General features: G+C 41.7%; 1 protein-coding gene, 1 long non-coding RNA gene and 1 other non-coding gene across 6 annotated transcripts; 1 reads left to right on the top strand and 2 right to left on the bottom strand.

Moving 5' to 3' along the window:
- Window positions 1–2,211: 2,211 nt before the first annotated feature.
- SAR1A (secretion associated Ras related GTPase 1A) lies at window positions 2,212–17,208 on the bottom strand. 4 transcript variants are annotated; one of them, XM_060112588.1, is made up of 8 exons: window positions 17,104–17,208; window positions 16,767–16,861; window positions 13,175–13,248; window positions 12,921–13,040; window positions 12,224–12,289; window positions 9,082–9,185; window positions 5,839–5,970; window positions 2,212–4,628 (listed from the first exon to the last, which is right to left on the bottom strand). In XM_060112588.1, the coding sequence occupies exons 3-8, from the start codon at window positions 13,230–13,232 to the stop codon at window positions 4,512–4,514; spliced, it is 597 nt and encodes a 198-aa protein (XP_059968571.1). In that variant the 5' UTR covers window positions 13,233–13,248; window positions 16,767–16,861; window positions 17,104–17,208; the 3' UTR covers window positions 2,212–4,511. The 4 variants fall into 4 exon arrangements, with proteins under 4 accessions (XP_059968571.1, XP_059968549.1, XP_059968580.1 ...); XM_060112566.1 differs by lacking the exon at window positions 16,767–16,861 and adding an exon at window positions 16,641–16,701; XM_060112597.1 differs by lacking the exon at window positions 16,767–16,861 and adding an exon at window positions 16,641–16,701 and having other exon boundaries at window positions 13,175–13,244.
- A 166-nt stretch (window positions 17,209–17,374) lies between these two features.
- LOC132485627 (uncharacterized) lies at window positions 17,375–18,200 on the top strand. Its single transcript, XR_009531417.1, has 3 exons — window positions 17,375–17,527; window positions 17,925–18,002; window positions 18,100–18,200. It is a non-coding gene; the product is annotated as an uncharacterized LOC132485627 (long non-coding RNA).
- LOC132501753 (small nucleolar RNA SNORA27) lies at window positions 18,082–18,208 on the bottom strand. Its single transcript, XR_009534309.1, has one exon. It is a non-coding gene; the product is annotated as a small nucleolar RNA SNORA27 (small nucleolar RNA).
- Between the last annotated feature and the right edge of the window lie 4,679 nt (window positions 18,209–22,887).

Here is a 22,887-nt window from a genome sequence, read left to right as displayed (position 1 = left end):
GACTTCCCTGGTGTCGCAGAGGTTAAGAATCTGCCTGCCAATGCAGGGGACACGGGTTCGAGCTCTGGTCCGGGAAGATCCCACATGCCGCGGAGCAACTATGCCTGTGCGCCACAACTACGGAGTCTGCGCTCTGGAGCCTGCGAGCCACAACTACTCAGCCCACGTGCCACAACTACTCAGCCCGCTCGCCTAGAGCCCGTGCAACAAGAGAAGCCACCGCAATGAGAAGCCCGCGCACCGCAACGAAGGGTAGCTCCCGCTCGCAGCAACTAAAGAAAGCCCGCGTGCAGCAACAAAGACCCAACACAGCCAATAATTAATTAATTAACTAATAATAAAAAAGAAGCTGTTCAGTATTTTGAAACTTTGTAAGTAAACCATACAGTAATCCACTAGGGGGGATAATGGAGCTTGTAAGATTACACCTCCGGTCTTCTGATGCCAAAGCCACACCCTACATATCTCATGGAAACTGGATTTGCTCCAAAAATTGCCTTTTAAAACTATGATAAACAGTAGCTGAAGTCAAAGTTTTAAATTACACAACCCTATAGTTTGCATTATGCACATTTCACAAAATGATTTATAACCATCACCCAGGATTTATCTAGATCAGGGGTCACTTTTTCTGTAAAGGGCCAGAGTGTAAATAAATAGCTGAGGTTTTGTGGGCCATACCTTCTTTGTCTTAAATACTCAGCTCTGCTGTTGTAGCATGCAAAAGCTAAAGAAATGGGGTGGCTGTGTTCCAATAAAATTTTACTTATGGGCCCTGAAATTTGATTTTATATAATTGTGGCATGTCACAAAATTTCATTCTTTTTTAAAATTTTTCTCACAGGCCATACAGAAACAGGCAGCAGGCCAGATCTGGACCACGAGCTGTAGTTTGCCATCCCTGCTCTACCCTGACATAAAACATCCTTACTTTTCCAATGAAGTCACCCTGAGGACAGAGGAACACGAACAAGTATGTTTTGGGGGGGCTGCAGGATATCCCTGAAGCAGTCACCACAAGCTAGACATTTTATGAAGGTCTATCACAATGTCAACTAAAGTAATTTTAATAAGATTATTTTAATACATATTTATGTCAGCATTAATGAAAATATTCAATTACTACTTAAATTACATAACCTTTCTGCCTCAAAATTTTGAATAAACTAACACTGCTTGGTGTATCCCAAGCACAACACAGGGTAATGCTCAATGCTCCCAGTGACACAAACCTGTTTGAGAAAGGGAAATGATGATCCATTATAGCATGAGGCAGGACTGAAATCAGCAGTCTTCCTATAGCAGGTACTGTCTTCTTTTGGTTCTGTGACATAGAAGATGGCTTGATCGCAGTAAAACCTATTAACTATCCAACTTCCTGGCAATTGCTTCTTTCTCTCTGGAGTCCAGTGATTCTCCCTTAATGACGCCAAAGCCTCCAGCATGAACTGTTTGCATGTTTTTCTGTTTACGGCACATCACAGTGGAGTCCCAAGTCACAGTCAACAGCCAAAGTGAGACACCCTAGTGCTGGGCTCATTGACTCAGCCTTTAATTTTCATGTTCCGCTCTGACTCAAATGACACAAAACCAACCCATATAAGCGTAAAACCCATGGCATCATCCCACTGTATTAGTTTCAATCTCGATGCCTCCAGTAATTTAATACTCAGTCAAAAAGAACCTGGTGCATTTTGCTTCCCATTCTATTTTATTCCAGTACTTTAGTTTTAGAACCTCATTTGGGTTTTTTAAAAGCAAAGCTTCCTACAAGCCTAGTAAATGCACAAGCACAGGTTTCATTACTATTTTGTCAAATGTAGCATTCAACCAGATTCTCTCCAATTTTGTATCAAATGATGAAACACAGCTAAACTGGACCCAGTCCTTGCTAGCATGTTAATAGGAGATTTTGTTCAAAAGTCTGCCATGTCCTTCCTGTTGCATAAATGACCACCAATCCTGAGACCACTGCATGTCCCAAGGCTCTCAAATGGTACTAACATTTATTACTTCCAGTGGAATGTGTAAATTGGCCTGGCCTTTCCACCCATACCCCACGCCCCGCCGTAGCAAAGTTTGTCTCTCACACCCGTTGTAAATATTTCTTCCCATAAGTATGGAAGAACTTTTGCACCTCCCCACAACAAATGTCATGCTATGTTCACACACAGAACAAACCAATGCCAAAAAAAGGTGCAAGATACCAAATTTGTTTTAACTTTTTATTAAAACGCTTCGGATACAGATTGACTTTCTTTTGTAAATGACTGTTTTACTTTTCCTGAAATAGGACATATATGCACTCTGATAAAACAGAATGAAAAGTCTCAATTCATGGGAGTTCGAGTACAAAGCTCTGACCTAACTGTCAGGAGCCAAGTTCCTCACAGCGGCTTCTTTCCTGTATATTATTTCTGTGGGGCAAGAAATAGACTGCTGCCACTTGATTTTTCAATCCCGACTCTTTCTCCAGTGGCCCAAATAAACCACCTTCACAAAGAGATGCCCTGTGTAGAATCCACAGTTTTCTAGCTTGCTAAAAAGTGATTAGGGACAAATATTAAAAAACAAAAACAAAAACCAGAAAACACTGAAGCAATCATACCTCTCGTATCTCTGGAGAGAGAAGTATGGGTTACCTTTAGCCAAAGAAAATTAAAAGTATGCAAGTTAACTACCTAGTTCATTCACTGTTAGCTAGATTTGTTCACTTAAGGCTTTAACCGCTTTCCAAACCAGCTATGCTTGCTAATAAATGAAAGGCATGCTCTTCCCAGCTTTATACTTCACTGAGCCTCTGCATTTGGTACCTAGCAGTGAAAAAGTATGCTTTCCCAACAGGTGAGTACTGAAGACTAACAATGGGGAATCCAACTAAAGAACGATACTCTCTCACCCCAGGAATACATTATCCACACCTTCCCCGCCCTCACATTAGAAGCAACAATCCACTGAATTTAGTTCAGGCCTCTGCAAATACGCCTCGGAATTACAATTTTCAGTTTTGAGGAAAATACCGCTTATCTTTCATTAAAGGAAAAATGAATGAAGATATCCTCCCACATGAAGACCATCTCCTATCCCTTCCTCCTTTACTACAAGGGTAAAATATTGGTTAAGATCATGAAAATCCAATTTCACAGGTGGCATTAGGAAAATGGAATGCTATAAAAATAATCCTCATCACACTACTGGGGATGCTGAGGCTTTTATACCAGGTGCTTACTGACAAGTGATGCTGGCCCAAAAGAACAGCTCAACACAAAGTTCTTGGCTTAGAGTTTCCCCAGATTATTTCTGGACTGGAGAAAGGCCATTTCCTAACACCCCCCACCCCACCCCAAAAAATCTGGAAAAGCTACAGATGTTAACCTTTAACGTCAAAAATAAGTTGATAACCAATAAAAAAAAACAGAGCTCATGAAGAGTCCAATAAAGAAACCAAATTCTGCAAGTGGAAATTTTAAAGCCCAATGAATGAATCTTTCCTAGATTCAAACAAATGCTACCAGATTTTTAAGTTCTCAACTCACAGAATTAAGAGCCCTTAAGCTGTTAACTTCATCCTGTGTGACTCTCCTATCCAGAAAAATTTCCCCTAGAATCTGACAAAATGGCTGAGACACACCTGCAGTGTGTGACAACAAGGGATGTGTTCTCAAGTCTTTCATGAGGCAAAAGTCACTTTTTACAACTGAAAATGAAAAAGGTGCTACAGAGGGAAATGAAGTTTCACAACTACATAAAAGTAAAGACTGGCTGAAATTTGTAACTTAATGAGTAAAAATAGTAACAATAACCCACTCTACAATTAACTCCTCCGCAGTGAACAATCTGCTATGCATGCTGGGATGAGGAATGACGGTAGCCCGAGACTGTGGGAACTGGCCTCAACTGCAAGGCCGGGGTTCTGCCCTTTCCTAGTACTCTGTGCACAAGGTGGTGCCACCTGCTACAAGGCAGTTAGTGAGATGGGAGCCTCTCTCACCAGCCTGCTGTTCATTTGACTGAGCTCTGGCCTCCAACGTGTATCTGTGCATAATTTTATGAAGTATCTAAATGCCATTCACTAGTTAAAAAAAAAAAAAAGCAAACTCTGGACCAAGTAGATTGTGAACTCAAGAAGTTATTAGGAGGGTCACCAATTACACTAATAACACTTTCTTTAAAAAATAGAATCACTTTCTTTTGAAATCAACCACAGTGGTGAGACGTGTTTTTCTTTCCAGGTGCTCCATGATGGCACACAGCTCTACCCGGCAAATCCTGCCGCTTCCAAGTCCCGGGGTGCTGACCTGCACCAGCACGTGGGGCAGCGTTATCTCCCAACAGTGTGGAGAAGAGCACATGTCACCACTGGGCGATGAGAGGGCTGACAGAGACTCTTGGCTTCTCAACGCCAGACATGGTCGGAGAGCTTTCCTTGTTCTATTAGAAAAGTTCATGAGGAAGCTGTGAATAGGATCAGTCCAGAGAAGTAAAACTCTTTTATTTTCACTGTCCAAACATCAGTCAATATACTGGGAGAGCCAACGGAAGCCCTCGCCATAGCCTTGCCTCTTGAGCACACTGCACATGAACACTTCCATGGGGCGGGCATTCAGCTCCTTCAGGGTCACATTTCCCTAGGGGAGGCAAAATCAAGAAAGGTCCATTAGCGTCTCCATGTGGAAAAACTTGAAAGGGTGACAACAAAAATCACTCTGTCCCTCAAAAGCAAATCTGAGTAGGGATTAATTATAGAAATGTGGTCAAGGCCATTGGGGTTCGTGCTTTCAGGACAGATAAGCAGCCCAGTCCTATTACCAGGTTCTCCCTCTCATTGTGAAGAGCCTTTGCTTTGAACACACCAACATGCATCTGGAAAGCTATGGCAGCAAACCAAGAAAAGGCCACTGGGACCCACAGAACCAGGAGGCTCTTTCATGGACAAAAGAAGTCCAGGGCTTCTTAGAAATAAGGACATTCTCATTAACACAAGCATTCAGAAATATACACTAATGACAGGTTACATTAAGAAAATTAAAAATTCATGTGCGTGTAAGAGGGAAAACTTAATTAATTAAAGGAAGCATTTCTAGAAAGAACTAGATAACCAAGAAGAGGCAAGACTAAGGAGCCATGCAAAAAAGTCAGGAAGTTAAAGATCCCAAAAAAGGACATTTTTAAAAATTAAATATGCCAAAACCCCAAGCTCAGAAGACCAGGATTCCTGTAATTATGGCTGATCTAGATTTTTCTCTCCGAAGCATACTTTTCTGCCACAAGGTTCTGCTTCCTACTGGAAACGGCATAACCTACTGACCTGGAAGACTTGGGTTCTATTCCTGATTTCATCACTGACTTGCTGTGTAGACCTGAGCCAATAACTCTCAAGAGTTTCCTCATCTTCAAAATAGGGGTAACAGTCCTACCTCTTTCAGCAAGGAGCACTGAGGATAATCCAGTGCTCTGATTTCAATGCTTGGAAAGTGATATAAATGATCACTCTTCATAACCTGAAATTTCCAGTGGAAAAAAATTTCTGGCTAAGGAGGCTTTCAAAATTGATTTCTCAGAACTGGATTTGAAAGACAGTCAGAAAATTCTTAAAATGACAAGTTTGCTTTTTCTACCATTTCCTTCATCCTTATATACCCGAGGAAACTCTCATTAGAAAACAGTTAAAAAAAGAACATGCTCCTGGCTTCAGAGAGTCTACAAATCACCTCTAGTTAAACAAATACTAAGCCCAGTTACTTTTGAAAGACAAGTAAAATCTAGATAGCACAACATGAATGTTTCACAAGCTGTGAATTTCCTTTATAATATGTCCCCTGAAGATTTTTCTCTTGCCTTTCCTGTGGTCTGTCCATAAAGCCCAAATATCTCACGGAGTTTTTCTTCACTGATTGCATCTGTTCTGTCAATTTTGTTACCCAAGATAAGGATTGGCACGTTGGATATTGTTTCATCAGTCATTAAAGCCTAAAGACAAGATAAAAAATGAGTTGAGTGAGGAATCTATAAAAGCCCACCAAATAATGAAAACAACTTTGACTTTCACTTGTCTATAAGGTATCAAATGTAAAGTGAAAATCTGACCATATTTATACCTGAGTGATTAACTAAAAGTTAATCTTGACATTATAGCCCCTAAAAATTACCTTGACGTTAGTTAGAAATCCCCTAACAACTTCAAAACAATTATAATGTAAAGCTGTGTCTACTTGCAAGGCAGCAAAACTGCCCAACCTTAACTCTGAGCTAAATCACTCAGCCACAGGCCATCCTCAGCTCTCCCCTGAGCACTGTCCTAGAAGAACAAAGCTCTGGCTACAGAGCCTCAAAGATGACTACTGGAGTCCCCAGATATCCACTAGATGTCCCATGTGTGCAAAGCACTATCTCTGACACTGAGAGGAAGACAAAAGGAAAGGTAAGGGGCTTCCCTGGTGGCGCAGTGGTTGAGAATCTGCCTGCCAATGCAGGGGACACGGGTTCGAGCCCTGGTCTGGGAAGATGCCACATGCCGCGGAGCAACTGGGTCTGTGAGCCACAACTACTGAGCCTGCGCGTCTGGAGCCTGGGCTCCACAACAAGAGAGGCCGCAATAGTGAGAGGCCCACGCACCGCGATGAAGAGTGGCCCCCGCTTGCCACAACTAGAGAAAGCCCTTGCACAGAAACGAAGATCCAACACGACCATAAATAAATAAATAAAATTTTTTTAAAAAAAGGAAAGGTAAGACATCCCTGGCTCAAGAAATCCTCACTCTATATTCATCTGTCAGCAAGCAAGGCAAGTGGATGATTAAGTGTCTCAATGAATAGGAAGAGAATATAAATACTAAAAGACGTTCAGGAAAATAAAATGGCAATGTGGGCTTGAGGAAAGTCTTAGCAAAGATGTGGAAACTAAACTGGACTCTGAAGGAGGGGCAGGGTGTGGATAGGCAGAATCCAAAGAAGGAAGAATATAAGCAATGGCATTATGGCAGGAAAAGAATTCAGGAAGCCACATGGAGTATCACCTGGCTGGATTAAAGCATTTATGGTGACAGGTGTTGACAGAGTAAATGGGTTGGGAAGCGATGACGAGCATTATAGTGCCAGTTTGAGAAGTCAGCTACGATAGATCCCAAAGACCCCAAATCCAGAAATTATTAGATAGAATCTACACTTTTAGTACAATGAATTTGCAAATAGTATCTACCTGGTGGTGCTCAGGTAAGGGATGATGATCTAGCCTAAGCTAGCAGCATGTAATGAATAGTGCAGCAGGCATTCTGGAGAAAGAAGTGAAGAGACTGATATCTAAATGATAAGACAGACAACACAGGAGTCGAAGCTCGCAGAGATTTCAAGCCTGGGAATCTATTTCACTGACAGGAAAAGCTAGGAAAGAAGAGCAGAGTTGAAGAGAAACCTACTTTGAACATCTCAAGTTCCAGGAAATGTTATACAAAATCAGAGTAAAAATGTCATTCATTCATTAAATACTAACAAAGGGCGTATTATGTGCCCGAGGCTTTACTAGGTACAGGGGTTTCACAAAGAAATAAGCCAAGGTCCCTACCATCTAAGTTCACAGTCCGATGGGAGAGACCTAAAAGAAAATCAGCAAAGACAACAGACACTGATAAGATGGAGAGTTTAACAGTCTGAGAGGTCAGAGAAGGCTTCCCAGAAGCAGTCATACCTGAATTCTGAAATCTCTTAAAAGGACATTTAGAAATTTACCAGCAAAAGGGGGTAAGGGTCAGGTGAGAAAACCAGGCAGAGACAGTTACTTCTGCATATGCAAGGGAGAACAAGTTGTTATCTATGTTTGGAATGTAGTTCAAGGTAGGCAATAGAGAGTAAAGCTGAAGAAATAAATGAGGAAAGATCATGAAAGATCTTATGTGCTAAGCAAAAGATCTGTGGATTTTATCCCCAAAGTGGTAAGAGATCTATTCAAGAATATTAAGTAGGGCAAAGACAAGTCTGAGTAAGTTCCTTCCAGCATTACAGTATATGGCAGGGTGGTGGTAGAATCTACAGTAATTCACTGCATGTCCACGTAGATGAGGGAAAATGAACAGTTCCATTCTGGGAGAACAGAAATGGTAGGCAGAGTTTCTAATAAGTAGCATTATGTATGAGGCTGGAGCACAAGAGAGGTTTAAACAAGAGAAATCCATTTGGGGGTCGCTGGCATGTGGGTTGCAGATGAAGGAATGGGAGAAGCCTGGACCAGCCTGGGAAAGCACCAAGATTTAAGAGCTAAGCAGGGAACAGATACTTGTGAAAGAGTCTGAGAAGTATCAGCCAGAGAGAAAGCACCAAAACCAAGAATGTAAAGGGGAATTTAGAGAGAGAATGACAGTGCCAAGGGGTAAAGTAAGGGAAGGACTGCCCTGTAGGTGATTCTCCATGAGACTAGAGCTTCAGATTCAACAAACATACTTAAACCTGAGAGGTTCAAATTGCCAGGAACAAAAATGCAGAGAGAGAGTTGTAAATCAAAGAGAAAGAAGAGGCCCAGGGTAACACAGTAGGCATTACTAAGGCAACATTACAGAAATTATCAAGCCAAGAAAATGCAATGTTGAGAAAGGAAAAAACTTGAGGTGAGTCCTAGTTAGTATCAAACACTGCACGTGACTGAAACTGAAGACAGAACAGACTATTAAGGTCTGACAAGTCACTCAGTGCAAGAGTGGGCAGGCACAACCTGAGAACACAGATTCAAAAACACAAAGAACACTAATATCTCCTTTAAAGTTTCACTATGCCAGCACTTCATAAACAGTGAACATATGTGATATGTGAAAGGGAAAGACATTAATTATGCTGGGAAAACAGGCATTAACTGAGGAATGTCCTGAGCAAACTGCACAAAGAGTCACCCTATGATAGATATAAGCAAAGTTAATTTACTCGTGTTCAAGCCAAGTTTCCTCAGAACATCAAAAAGCAATGTCTTAAGATTTTAAAACACTTTCTTCCTGTAACTAGGACTTTTACCAAATGTTAACTGGAATGATTAAGTATTAGCACTACTTAGCTGTATTTCTTAAACAGAGGCCAAGAAAGGAAAAAAATATAAACATACATTAAGCTCAACTTTGGATTCCATGAGTCGAGGATGATCTGCACAGTCCACCAGAAAGACAATCCCATTAATTGCGGGGAGATAATTTTTCCAAACTCGACGGGCTAAAAGACAAAGTTTGCAGCTGCATCAATTTAAAAACATATATACTGAAAATGAATAACCTAATGGTCTATAAAGTAGACAAATCCTGGCCAGGTTTCAATAGCATTAGACTCTGTATAGATTCTCCAAGTCCTAGCCAGTATTAAGTCAGAACAGAGGATATAAAATGATGGTCCATGAACTGAATCTGATTTTTTAAAATCTGAAAATCAGGGTTTTCTGCCTGACTTTCTGAAAAAGTGCAACATCTGGCATATCTATCCACATGCTGGATGGATAATAATCAGCTGGAACTGAGTAGTGGCTACCCCTTTAGATGAGGTCTCAGTTCTTCAGTCTGAAAAAGTTACCACCACTCCCTACTTACTCCCAATTTCACTCACTTAAATGACCTACCTCACCCCTGGAGCCATTTTAGTTTGCAACCTCTGAGTTAAAGTATCAGGATGCAAACTACTTTTCAATATAACTTTCGTCCCAAGTAATCAATGTGTTCCTAAGTAACCAATGTGTAAGCGTACTGACACATTCATCCACACAGCCCATAGGGAGACTAGGCTTGACAGGTGGTTGAAGTTCCCAGGCCAATTACCTCAGTTTCCTTATTTAACCCAGTGTGCCCTATAAATTTTATTTTTTTGTTTATGACATGAAGTGATAATGGTCTGGGAAGTAATGCTTTAATTGTATTATAATTTCTAAGCCATTCGTTTCTGGTCCTTTCAATGGGATGATTAAAGAAGCATCTCTAGGTGTCTAAAATCATCAAACATTTAACAATGGTTACCTCTGAAGAGTGGGACTGGGAAGGGGAGGTTGGGGAATTTCACTTTTACCTCCCATAGTTGGATACTGATTGTATACTGAATTTGTGACATTGAGCCTGGACTACTTGCATAAGTTAAAATTTTTCAGTTATACCAAAAAAAAAAAAAAAAAAAGGAAACCTCCAAATGTACAGAATTTTAGTAATTTGTGTAAAATGGTGGCTAGGTTATCATGAAAAAGTGTTTCTGTTAAGTAAATTTTCCTCAAACAAAACAAAACTATGTACAGATTTTTCTTGACTAACAATGGGGGTTATGTCCCGATAAATAGATTGTAAATTGAAAATCTCATAAGTCAAAAATACATTTAATACACCTACCGAACAGAGCTTAGCCCAGCCTACCTTAAAAGTGCTCAGAACACTTATATCAGCCTATGGTTGGGCAAAATCATCTAACACAAAACCTATTTTATAATGTGTTGAATCTCTCATGTAATTTATTGAACATTGTACTGAAAGTGGAAAAGAGAATGGTTGCATTGGTGCAGAATGGTTGTAAGTTTATCAGTTGTTTACCCTCAGGATCACATGGCTGACTGGGAGCTGCCCAGCATGATGAGAGACTATGTATGGTACAATACCATACGTGGCTAGCCTGGGAAAAGATCAAAATTCAAAATCTGAAGTACAGTTTCTACTGAATACGTACCACTTTTGCATCACGATAAAGTAAAAAAATCTTAAGTTGAACCATCATTAAGTTGGGGACCATCTGTACATAAACGCATTTCCTTTCTCTATCAAAACCTGAAAGCTAAATTTATCACACCAAATAATACACAATTCCCCGTGCAGGTGTCTAAAAACACCTACTCCTTCTGCATTCTCCAGATGGTCTCAGTTCAGCTTATAACCGCGTTATCTCTGAATTTAAATTTGTAAGCAGTTACAAATACTTTTGAAAGAAGCAGAAAAGAGACCATACACCCATCCCTACCCAAGTGGAAATAATACAAGCTCATTACAGAAAAAAAGGAAACAAGATAATCTATAATCCTCCATCAATACACAGCCACTGCTAATGTTTCTGCATACTTTCTTTCAATCTTTCCCCTGTATAGGTATTTTATGTGATGGTGCTCATACTACATAAATGATTTTGTAGGATGTAAATAATAAATGAATAAAATAAATGTAATTATATGTTAATGAAATCACTGACTATAAAATTATTTGGATCTCTTCTCAGCCTTCTAGCTAAAATTATATGACTTTACATTTAAAATTACCAATATTCTATTTTTTTAAACTATACTTTAAAAAAAACTGTATTAGATTCAACCTAATAACATAATGCTCCAAAAGGAAACATCTCAACTCAATTTAATAACAAATGAGTAAACCTGACAGAATCTCAATAGGTTCTTTCGTCTACCTTCCCAGAATATTTATTCCCACATCTTCAATGTTTTACTCCTAAGCCTAGAGTCTTGCCAAATGTAAAGTGGGCATTGATCGGATAAAGATGCCCCATTCTGCATATCTCCAAAACACCTGACAAGAACTGGGAACCAAATGGAGAGCAAGAAGGCAGAAGAAAATGTTCCACCAACTGCCCCAAATGGGGAGAGTATACAAAAAACCAATTCAGATCACGGTGGTCACAAACAGTCACTGTATTATTTTTGCAACTTTTGACAAATTTAAAATTACTTACAAATAACTTAATTTCCTACATACTTTAACTCCATTGAATAATGGATACAAGAAAGACATGATTAAATTCAATATGTGATATTGTAATGGATCTTGCATAAAAGGAAAAATGGTATAAAGGAGATTATTAGAACAAATGACAAAAAAAGGGAATATACACTATAGAGTAGACAAATAAAGCTTCCTGGGTCTGATAATTATTATGATTATGTAAGGGAATATTCTTGTTATTAGGAAACATGCATTAAAGTATTTAAGGAGTAAAAGAAGATGATGAACTCACAAAAGGGTCAAGAAAAATAAATATTAACATGTATTACACAGAGAGGGAGACTAATAAACTTGGGCAAAAGTTATAAAGGAGGGGAGTTCTCTGTACTATTTATGCAACTTTTGGCAAATTTGAAATTACTTAAAAATAATTGAATAATACAATATCATTAAGTAAGATCTCAAGCAATTTAAAAGGTATATATGACACCCTGCTTTAAAAAAGAAGGGGAACAAAATGAACCAGAAATCAACCACCCCTTCCAATGAATCATCTCTTACCTTGCTCATGCCCACCAAGATCAAAAGTTGTAAAAGTCATTCCAGCAATTGTCAGCTCTTCTGATGCTGAAAAATAAAGGAAGGAAATAAACTTCTCCATCCAACAAGGCCCAACTACCAGTATTCTAATCCAATACAAATGCAAAACCTAATGAAGCTTTCACTATGTAAAGAAAAGGAGGGCTTCCCTGGTGGCGCAGTGGTTGAGAGTCCACCTGCCAATGCAGGGGACACGGGTTCGTGCCCTGGCCTGGGAAGATCCCACATGCCGCAGAGCAGTTGGGCCCATGAGCCATGGCCGCTGGGCCTGCGTGTCCAGAGCCTGTGCTCCGCAACGGGAGAGGCCACAACAGTGAGAGGCCAGTGTACCGCAAAAAAAAAAAAGATACAAGGGTGAACACACTCTTAAATAATTCTAAAAAGTCAAGTTTCTTTTCTTCCAAGGTGTTTGCTGCTCCTTAGAAGTAGATATGGGAGATGTATCCCATTGCTGGACTAGTGAGAACAGATAGTGGCAAAGTTCCAGAGGTTTAAATTTATGGGTATTTGACCTGAGTGTGTCCTATAGAGTTTTTTTCAAGTAAGCTGTCTTTTGGGGCTTCAGTTAATAACAGAACTGTATCAACTTGGGATTCATCCTAGAGCCCTGACACTGACCCTCAAATATCAAAAGGTCACCGGGTATTTTCAAACCTACTCGGATGCAATGTTGGAACATGTTGGCCCAATCTGTCATCTTTGAGCATGTGTAGAAGAGTGGTTTTGCCTGCATTGTCCAAACCCAAGAATACAAGTTTTCCAGATTTCTTGTAGAGTCCTAAAAAGAAAAAAAAAAAAAGTTAACATAATTTGCTCTCTACACACCAAAGCCTACTGGTATCAACATTTAAATGGTTACAGGAAATACACATAGTTTGAAACCTATGATATATTTCAAGGAAATGGCTTTACCTAGGAACTGGAGCACACTGCTGAAGCCATTGTAGAGCCACTCAAAGATGAAAGACATTATTAATGCTTACTACCTGTATAAAATAGGAAAGCAGCAAACATTAGCTTTCTGAATGCTAGTATATTTCTGGAGAAGTTAACTCTCATTCGCTGGCCCTGATGCATGTTTACAGTCCCATGTTTTGGGGCATAAGAAAACAAAGGATTGTGCACTCTGGAGGGAAGTCTCTGGGGTCCTCAGATCTGCACAAACTTCTGGTTTTCTAAGTTTTCAATCTATGATACTCAGAAGACTAGGAGTTAAAGATACTTTCCTCTTTTGCTGTGTGATTCACTCCTCCAGGCAGCTGCTCATTCGCATTCCCTAGATACACCACTGCTGTCTACCAGTTAGCAAAACTTCTAGGAAATCAGCCCCATCAATAATCTGGAACAAAATGTCACACTGATGCACTAAGTAGAAAATAAGAATAAAGGCATATTAACCTGAATGAAAAGCATATTAACCCATCCTTGCAAACAACTCTAAAAAACAAGGTCACCAAAATCCTACTGGCTGGCACAATTTGCACTGTTCCATTTACCAATGTTATCTCTTCTTAATATTTGTTTAACCCCTCTTATAATATGTATATCTCAACTTAAAAAAAGATGATATCACTATAATGGAGAACCATGAAGAGATAAGAGAATCTGATCATAATGTGAATAGTCAAGACCTACCTAACCCATTTTACAAATATGGACTTTCTTAAAAAAAAGAATACTCATTCAGGGCATAGAAGTAGGTTCCTAGCCAAGTACATACCTCAATACTGATATTAACACCACTTTTTCTACTGTTTCCCATAAGCCTAGACAAAACAGAAGATGACCCAAAGCTCCTAAAAGGTCTACATACACTGGGGAATAAGCAAGAGGACCTCTGAATGTTAAGAGGGTAGGATCTAGAGCCAATGGTGGGTGTTAAGGTTTCTCAGAGTCAGCATGTCCTGATCACGCTGAACTTCTGCCTCAGTATCTCAGATTTGGTGCAGAAAAAAGAATGATCCCCCATTTTCACTCCTCTCCATCAGCAAGAACACCTGAACACAAGGTGGCCAACTGCTATCAAACAAATTTGCTGAAGTTTTGTTTTTTAAAAAAAGTAAACAGGGCTTCCCTGGTGGCGCAGTGGTTGAGAGTCCGCCTGCCGATGCAGGGGACACGGGTTCATGCCCCGGTCCGGGAAGATCCCACGTGCCGCGGAGCGGCTGGGCCCGTGAGCCACAGCCGCTGAGCCTGCGCGTTCGGAGCCTGTGCTCCGCAACGGGAGAGGCCACAGCAGTGAGAGGCCCGCGTAACGCAAAAAAAAAAAAAAAAAAAAAAAAAAAAAAACGTAAACAGAAGTCTACTGTATAAGGGTTAGCCACAAAAACCCACCTATATTCTTCATTCAAAGAATGCTAGATTAAGAAGAAATTGAAAAATGGAGACAGTATGTGTTAATTTTCTTTTTCATCCAATTACTGCGTTTTTTTAAAAATCAGGCCTGTGGCCTGACAGGTAAACTTTAGGGACTGCTGTAGTGCTTATATTCTATGGCTCTTACCATAGAAGGGCCAAATGAAGCTTGGGAATTTGGGTGGGGTGGAGACTGAAGGAAAAAGCTTTTATAGAAAGATCCTAGGACCTTCCCGGTGGTCCAGTGGTTAAGACTCCATACTTCTACTGCAGGGGCACGGGTTCAATCCCTGTTCAGGGAAATTCTGCATGCCGTGCAGTGTGGCCAAAAAAAAAAGGATACTAAATAAGGTTTTTTTCCCCTCTTCAGTAACATCAAAATATATTTTGGCAGAAAACCCAAATTTAGTATGTTAAATAATAGTTTTGTCCGGAAACTTTGTCTCTACTTTAAGAAGTCCAATGACTTAAATATACTTACAAAGTTCCTGTGCTTAAGTTTCCACTGTAGGTTAAGTAAAAGAACAATGTGCCTCTCCTCTGCAATCCCACCAAACCAGTCATCCTTCCCTATTTTCTCCGTCTACCACTTGGACAAGCAGGGCTCACCTTTAGAGAGCACCTCTCATTAAGGTCACTCCCAATGATTACGGCTTTAAAACCCAACACTTATATATTCATTTATACTACACTGGTTTGCAGTCATTACTTTCTAGACAGTTTGTAAAGTTTTACTACATCATTTTAGAAGTATTCCCAACTAGATAAATTCTCCCAAGGTGACAAGGGGAAAAGCCCATTTTAGGGAACTTTTCATGGTTAACTGAACTACTTTGACTTTCCAATTTATTTTCCCTTGACATCCCTGCTTTAAAAGTCCCATAATTCTTCCCTCCAAAATGATCTACGGAAAGTACTTGAAGAAACTCTTCAGGTGATGTTAAAAAATAATAAAACCCTTTACTGGACCCAAAGAGTTGCATTGTATTGTTACCCAAAGTTAAGGAAATGTGTCTGATGGCTCCTCCATCCTTGAGATCTTAGGCTTTGTACCCCCTCGTGAGTAGTTTTTCAGTTTATACAGTGCCTGCACATATATCTCATTTCAGCCTCACACCAACCCTATGAGGTAGGAATCCTTAGCCTCATTTAACAAGATGAGGACGCTGATGGTCCTAGATTAGCTAGCTTAACCAAGACTGCTCAGCTGAAAAAGTAACAATGCCAGGACTTAAACCCTCCTCTTTTAATGCCAAAGCCAAAGCTCTTCCTGTTAATATCACATAAAATTCCAACGCAAATCACAAAACTGCTTTAAAAAAACATAAAGCTTCCTTAAACCACCAACTACACAGATGATAACCTGCTGTTTTCTTCCTTACAACTCATCACAACTTCTGAACTATATATCAATAACTAGCATTTTATTCCTTTTCTATCCTTGATCCACTTTACCACCTTATGGCACCTTATGGCAAATTAGACTACAATCTAAGTGCTCTAACTACCAACAAAAGCACTGCCAACGTACCTAAAACTAACATTTGAAAATTTCAGGACTGACTGACTCAAATAAATAAAAAGGAGGAGCACTAGACTGACAATTAACCAGTAAAAAATCTATGCATCACTTCTTATACATATTCATTACTTCTTATTCATGCTCAGAGCAACTTGAAGACACTGTTTCAGACAGATCTGGGGGTAGCAAGCCGCTGGTTTTTAGCTAAGAAACTCTGCTTGGCTGCAGGGTAAACGTCAAAGGTCAGCCCCATTGCAAAACTCTGTAAAGCCCCCTGTCAAAACCTAAGCAGATGCATCGCGGTAAAGGAGAAAAGACGAGAACAAGGGAGAATACTAAGAGATTTTTTTCCATGCACTGAAGAGAGAGGGGAAAAAGGGGGAAGTGGAAGAAGAAAACACGGGGTTCGACCCAGGACAGCAGCAGATGATAACACACAGCTGAAGTGGGGGTGGGGAGAGCCCTGGACTAGGAGCCAGGAGATCTGGTTCGAACGCTCACACTTGCTATCTGCGGGGCCTTGGGCAATTCACTGTGCCTCAACGAGCCTTAGTCCCCGAATCTGTAAAAAAAAAAAAAAAAAAAAAAAAAAAAAGGATAATCATCAAGGACTTCAATCCACCTCACCGAGGGCTGAAGCTCATCCGAGACAGGGGATGTGAAGCCGATTCGTAAACCAGAGTGCACGGTACCGACAGGAAAACTGTTATCCTGCTCAGCAGCTGCAAGACCCCCGAGCGAAATGCTGATGGACCCGATACCTGAGAGGCCGGCAGGGGACCGAGCAGACCCGGCCAAGCCGGCCCGTCCCCGCCCAGAACGAGTCCCGCGGCCCCACAGAACCGCCTGCGTGTCACTTCCCCCCCACAATCCCGCCTGCGCCGGCCTCCGCCCCGACCCTCTCCGCCGGCCACCCCAGCCCCTCCGGCCCCGGCTCCCTCCTTCGCCGCGGCCCCCGACTCACGGCCTAAGGGGTTCCTCCGGCGGCGGCAGGCGGCTTAGACCCTCCCTCAGAGCGTAGAGCCCAGAAGCACCCAGAACCGCCACCTACTCGCCGGATATACGTAACACCCCCTCCCCCGGGACTTCCGGGCGCGTGCTCGCCCCCGCCCCTTCGCAGCGTCACGGCGCTCTGACACCCGGTGCCACCCTACCAGCGACGGGGACCGCGGAGGGGCGGGCCTCAGGCGAGACGAAGGCTCTCGGGGGCGGGCCCGATTTGGCCCCGCCTCCTCCCGTAGGGAGTGCGGGACCCGCGAGACGTGGCAGCGCCAAGGCCCGGAGGGTGGGGGCGTCATCCTGGAGTCTCGCGGGGGACCTAGACGGCTTCAAATCCGACCGAGTGCGTTCCCAGACGCTGGGGGAAAATCAGAAGTGGCGACCGGCAGGTAGGTAGGTTCTCGGAAGGAAGAGTTGACCTCAGAGCCCTCGACCTAAGATGGATCCCAGCGAGCTTCTGCGTTAAATCGCAGTTCCCTGGGATAGCCTGTTTTCTAGAAGAACAGCTAATATTCATTGAGTACTTATGTTCCAGTGCACTGAGTACTTTGCAGGCCTCATTTCATTTGACCCTTTCATTACGGCCCTGTGAAGCAGATACTATTGTTATCCCCAGTTTACAAATGAGAACCGAAGTTCAGAATACTGTGGTAACCAAGCCCGAGTTCATATCCTAGGAAGTGGCAACTCACTTCCAAACCAAATCATTGGTTCCTTCACCTGCATTTTCTCATTTAATTCTGAGGACAGCCCTATGAGATTGGTATTATTACTCCGATTTTACAGATAAGAAAGCTGAGTCAAATGGAAAGATGAATGATGCTTTTGGATGGGAAGACTCTATCATAAAGATCTCAATTTTCTGTAAGTAAAATTACAAATTTAACATGATTCCTATAAAAGAACTAATAGGATTAATTATTATGTGTGTGTTTTTATTACAATTTGTTTCCTCTGACAGGTTACGAGACAAACACCCCGTTTACTTGAGTTTTAAAAGGGTATTTCCTTTGCCCCACTTGAATGACTAATAAAGACATAAGTCCAGTTGACAAAGTGAAAGGGGAGTGTTATGTGTGTGTTTTTTAAACTACCCTGTTTGTTCCTAAAATTCAAATGGAAAAATAAAGAAGAATAGTCAGAAAACAGGCACTGACGAAGAACAATGAGAGGGATCTAGCACTATCAGATATTAAAACATTATAGATGCTCAGTAATTAAAACAGTTTGGTACCAGTGCACAAAAAGGCATACAAACCAATGGAACGAAGTACAGATATAAACTCAAATACATGCAGAAATAAAATTCAGTGGCACCTGGGTAGGGGGAGGGATAAACTGGGAGATTGGGATTGACATATACACACTACTATATATAAAATAGATAACTAATATGGACCTACTGTATAGCACAGGGAACTCTACTCAATACTCTGTAATGACCTATATGGGAATAGAATCTAAAAAAGAGAGGATACGTGTATATATATAACGGATTCACTTTGCTGTACAGCAGAAACTAACACAGCATTGTAAATCAACTATATTCCAATAGAAGTTAATTTTATTTATTTATTTATTTATTTATTTATTTATTTTGCGGTACGCGGGCCTCTCACTGTTGTGGCCTCTCCCGTTGCGGAGCACAGGCTCCGGACGCGCAGGCTCAGTGGCCATGGCTCACGGGCCCAGCTGCTCCGCGGCACGTGGGATCTTCCCGGACCGGGGCACGAACCCGTGTCCCCTGCATCGGCAGGCGGACTCTCTACCACTGCGCCACCAGGGAAGCCCTATTTTTTTATTTTTTGCCCAAACTGCGTGGCATGTGGGATCTTAGTTCCCCAGCCAGGGATCGAAGCTGCGCCCCCTGCATCGGAAGCAACGAGTCTTACCCACCGGACCATCGGGGAAGTCCCCCAAAGTTAATTTTAAACAATAAAATTTTAAAAAGATAAAATGGCACCTGGCAACTCCAGCAATACTCAGAGGGGGCTGGATAGGCGAGCTCACCACCTTCCCCCTCCTTTCATCCTGTGGGTCTTCAGCATTGAGTGTGAATCCCGCCCAGACACATTTGAAAGGGGTTGGGCTATGTTCTGAGGCCTCTCACCAGCTTTGACTAAACCAGGGGAACTATGTCCAGAGGGCTTGGAACCCCGGTGTGCACACCTGGAGGCACAAGTTGGCCCCGGTGCAAGTTAATGGTTCAAGTTAATGCGTTGGACTACCGGGCCTTGTTAGAAGCCTGGCTGTAAGGTAAGAGGCTTCCAAACGACAAGGATGACTTGGGGGACTCGGGAGGAAGGAGGGGGCACACAGGCAGATTCTCAGGAGAGCTGCAAACTTCACGTACCAGCTGGGCAGCCTTGGTCAAGTTGACAAATGCCCCAAACCACAGTGTACCCACCTCTAAAATGAGTGAAAGAGGCATTGTCGTGCACGTAAGCAATTTTTTCAGAGTACGTTTTCAAGAAGTGTTTCAATTATGTGCTTAAAATAAATAAATAATAAAAGGGTTGGGACAGTTGGGTTGTCAAGAAAACCTAAAAGTTGAATTTATAAGTCACATGCCACATCAAGTGAGTTCCAAATGATTCAAAGATATATATGTTTAAAAATGACACCATAAAAGTACTAGAAAAATAGAAAAAAAGCATGGATGAATTCCTTATAATCCTGGAATAGAGAAGGCCTTTCTGGCTATGATTGAAAATCCAGAAGCCATAAAAGAAAAGATTGATAAATTTAACCACAGAAAAATAAAAATATTTTATATGGCAAAACAGCAATAGTGATGACACCATAAACTCAAGACATGACGAGAAAAAATATGTGTAATCACATCATAGGCAAGTGAAAAATTGAAAAAGACTTGTTAAAAAAAATAGACAAGGAATCAGACGTTTATCAGGAAAGGAAATACACATGCCTCTTAATCATAATAAACTCATAATACAAATATAATAGATACAGAAACTAACAAAAGTTAATAAATTTAAAACTCACTGAGATACCATTTTCACCCATCAGGTTGGCAAAAGTCGACCTGTTTATTGGTGGCGAGGCTGTTGTAGAGAGTAGTCAAGGAAGGCCCCACCAAGGTGCCATTTGGACAGGACCTGAAGGACATCTGGGGGTAAAATGTTCCAGGCTGACAGCACAGCATGTGCAGAGGCCTCAAGGAGGAGTGTTCATGGCAGCTTCCAGGAGCAGCTGGGAGGCCAGCATAGCCAGGCAGAGTGAAAAGGGAAGTAGTAGCAGGAGGTGAGGTGAGAAAGGTGTGGGGTAGGTGGTTAAGAATTGGGAAGGTTCTGAGATTTTACCTAATGAGTTAGCCAGGCACACTTCCATGGACACTGGCAAACACGAGATTCCTGGGGCAGAGACAAAGGACTTTATTACCTCAAGCAAAGCATGAGCTTAATGTTTGTGTATTTTGTACTTGCCCCCCCCCCGACAAGTCCTCTGGGGTGATGCAGAGCAGCCTGGGCGGATGCTGCCCATAGAGTGGATTTGCATCACAGCTGAAGAACCCAGAGCTTAGGGAACCCCAGTCTTTCATAATGGACTGCAGGCAAACCTGGCTGACTTTTGACCCAGATGGAGACAGTATTACACTGGACAGCAGACAAAACTATCCCCTGCCTCAGATGGAGAGTCTCTTCCAAGGCTGTTCTTTATATAAACATCCTTGAAAAGATAGTTGAAATAAAGGCCTCCAGGACCTCTGCTCCAAGAAGTGCAGAAATATAAGAGATTCATAGAGAATTGTCTCCCAACAGGGGCAAATGTTTAGAGCCTTGTAGGCCACTGTGAGGACTTTAGACTTTCTTGTGAGTGATCTGGAGATGGAGGGTTTAAGCAGAGGAGTTTTATGTAATTCTTCTCCCCACTCTATTCTTTTCCCCCTATGCATGCTCAACATTAGGTTGACAGGCACTCAGAAACTGAAATGGAGACTGAAAAGCAACTGTGTTAGGTTCTCCAGAGAAAGAGAACCAATAGGATACATAGATTTGTATAAGAGGAGATACATGAAGGAATTGGCTCACTCAGTGATGGAGGCCGAGAAGTCCAACAAGCTTCGATCTGCAAGCTAAAGGGCCAAAAAAGTTGGTGGAATAGTTCAGTCTGACTCTGAAGGCCTGAGAATCAGGGGGCTGGTGGTGTAAGTCTTGGAGTCTGAAGCTCCTAGAGCAAGGAACTCTGATGTCCAAAGGCAGGAAGGTGGATGTCCCAGCTCAAGAAGAGAGAGAATTTGCCCTTCCTTTGTGTTTTTTTGTTCCATTTGGGCCTTCAATGGATTGGATGATGCCCGTCGACGTTGGTGAGGGGCACATCTCTTTACTCAATGTACTGAAGCAAATGCTAACCTCTTCCAGAAACACAAGACACACCCAGAAATAATGTGTCACCAGCTATCTGGGTGTTTTTTATTCCTGTCAAGTTGACCCATAAAATTAACCACCTATTGGAATTGTCAACATGGGGGCCATGGGGACCCCCATGCAGTTTCAGGGGAGTAATGGGGATGGATGCTGGACTGGAGTGACCTAAGGAGAGACCGTGAGAGGAGGAAAGGGGGCAGTGACCCTGGCCGGTGCCATTAGAAATGTGGCTGTGAAGGAGAGGAGAGACCAGGGAGCCGAAAGGGCATGGATGCTGAAAATTAATGATCCCTTGCTGCATTGAGCATGGTAAAAACTGGAATACCATCTGTGTTAATACATAAAAATTCATTCAATTCTTGAGAAGAATGTAAATGTCTAGCCTTTTATCAGCTAGAGGATTTCATAAAATGTTGATTAGAAAAATCATTCTGAAAAGCAATCCATCTAAAATTTGAAGAGGTAAAAGTCTTAAGATTTCTAAATGTTTTCCCTTTGACGTAATCTGGAGTGCAATTAGGAAAAAACCTTAATTCTTCTTAAACTAATTGTATGTTTCCTAGTTTGTGCACTGTTGGTGGGAATGTAAAATGGTGCAGCCTCTACGGAAATCAATACGGGGGTTGCTCAAAAATAGGAAATAGAATTATCATATGATCCAGCAATTCTGGGTATACTTCTGGGTATATAACCCACAGAATTGAAAACAGGGTCTCAAAGGGATATTTGTATACTGATGTTCACAGCAGCAATGTTCACAACAGCCAAGAGGTGGAAGCAACCCATGTGTCCATCAATGGATAAACGGATAAACAAAATGTGATATATACATACAATGGATATTATCCAGCCTTAAAAAGGAAGGAAATTCTGATACATTCTACAACATGAATGAGCTTGGGGGACATGCTAAGTGAAATAAGCCAGTCACAAAAAGACAAATACTATATGATTCCACTTATTCTAGGTACCTAGAGTTCTCAACTTCCTAGAGACAAAGTAGAATGGTGCTTGCCATGGCCTGGGAGGGGGCGGAAATGGGGAATTGTTTAATGGTTATAAAGTTTCAGTTCTGCAAGATGAAAAGAATTTTGGAGATCTGTTGCACAACATTGTGAATGTACTTAACACTACTAAACTATACAGTACACTTAAAAATGGTTAAGATGGTAAATTTATGTTATGTGTATTTTACGACAATTAAAAAAAAACAGGGGGGCTTCCCTGGTGGCACAGTGGTTGAGAGTCCGCCTGCCGATGCAGGGGACTGGTCCGGGAAGATCCCACATGCCGCGGAGCAGCTGGGCCCGTGAGCCATGGCCGCTGAGCCTGCGTGTCCGGAGCCTGTGCTCCGCAACGGG

Source organism: Mesoplodon densirostris, chromosome 1 (genome assembly GCF_025265405.1).
Source record: "Mesoplodon densirostris isolate mMesDen1 chromosome 1, mMesDen1 primary haplotype, whole genome shotgun sequence".
Lineage (NCBI taxonomy): Eukaryota > Metazoa > Chordata > Mammalia > Artiodactyla > Ziphiidae > Mesoplodon > Mesoplodon densirostris.
The sequence above is the reverse complement of the archived record's forward strand: the minus strand, read 5'-3'. Positions and strand labels throughout refer to the sequence as shown.

What these genes read in the sequence shown, in the direction of transcription:
- SAR1A (XM_060112588.1), bottom strand. Translation starts at nt 13,232, where the DNA reads ATGTCTTTCATCTTTGAGTGGCTCTACAATGGCTTCAGCAGTGTGCTC. An exon ending in CAGTGTGCTCCAGTTCCTAG is followed by an intron (nt 13,041 to 13,174) that starts GTAAAGCCATTT and finishes TTTTCTTTTTAG; the next exon opens with GACTCTACAAGAAATCTGGA. An exon ending in TGTTCCAACATTGCATCCGA is followed by an intron (nt 12,290 to 12,920) that starts GTAGGTTTGAAA and finishes TTTATTTTTCAG; the next exon opens with CATCAGAAGAGCTGACAATT.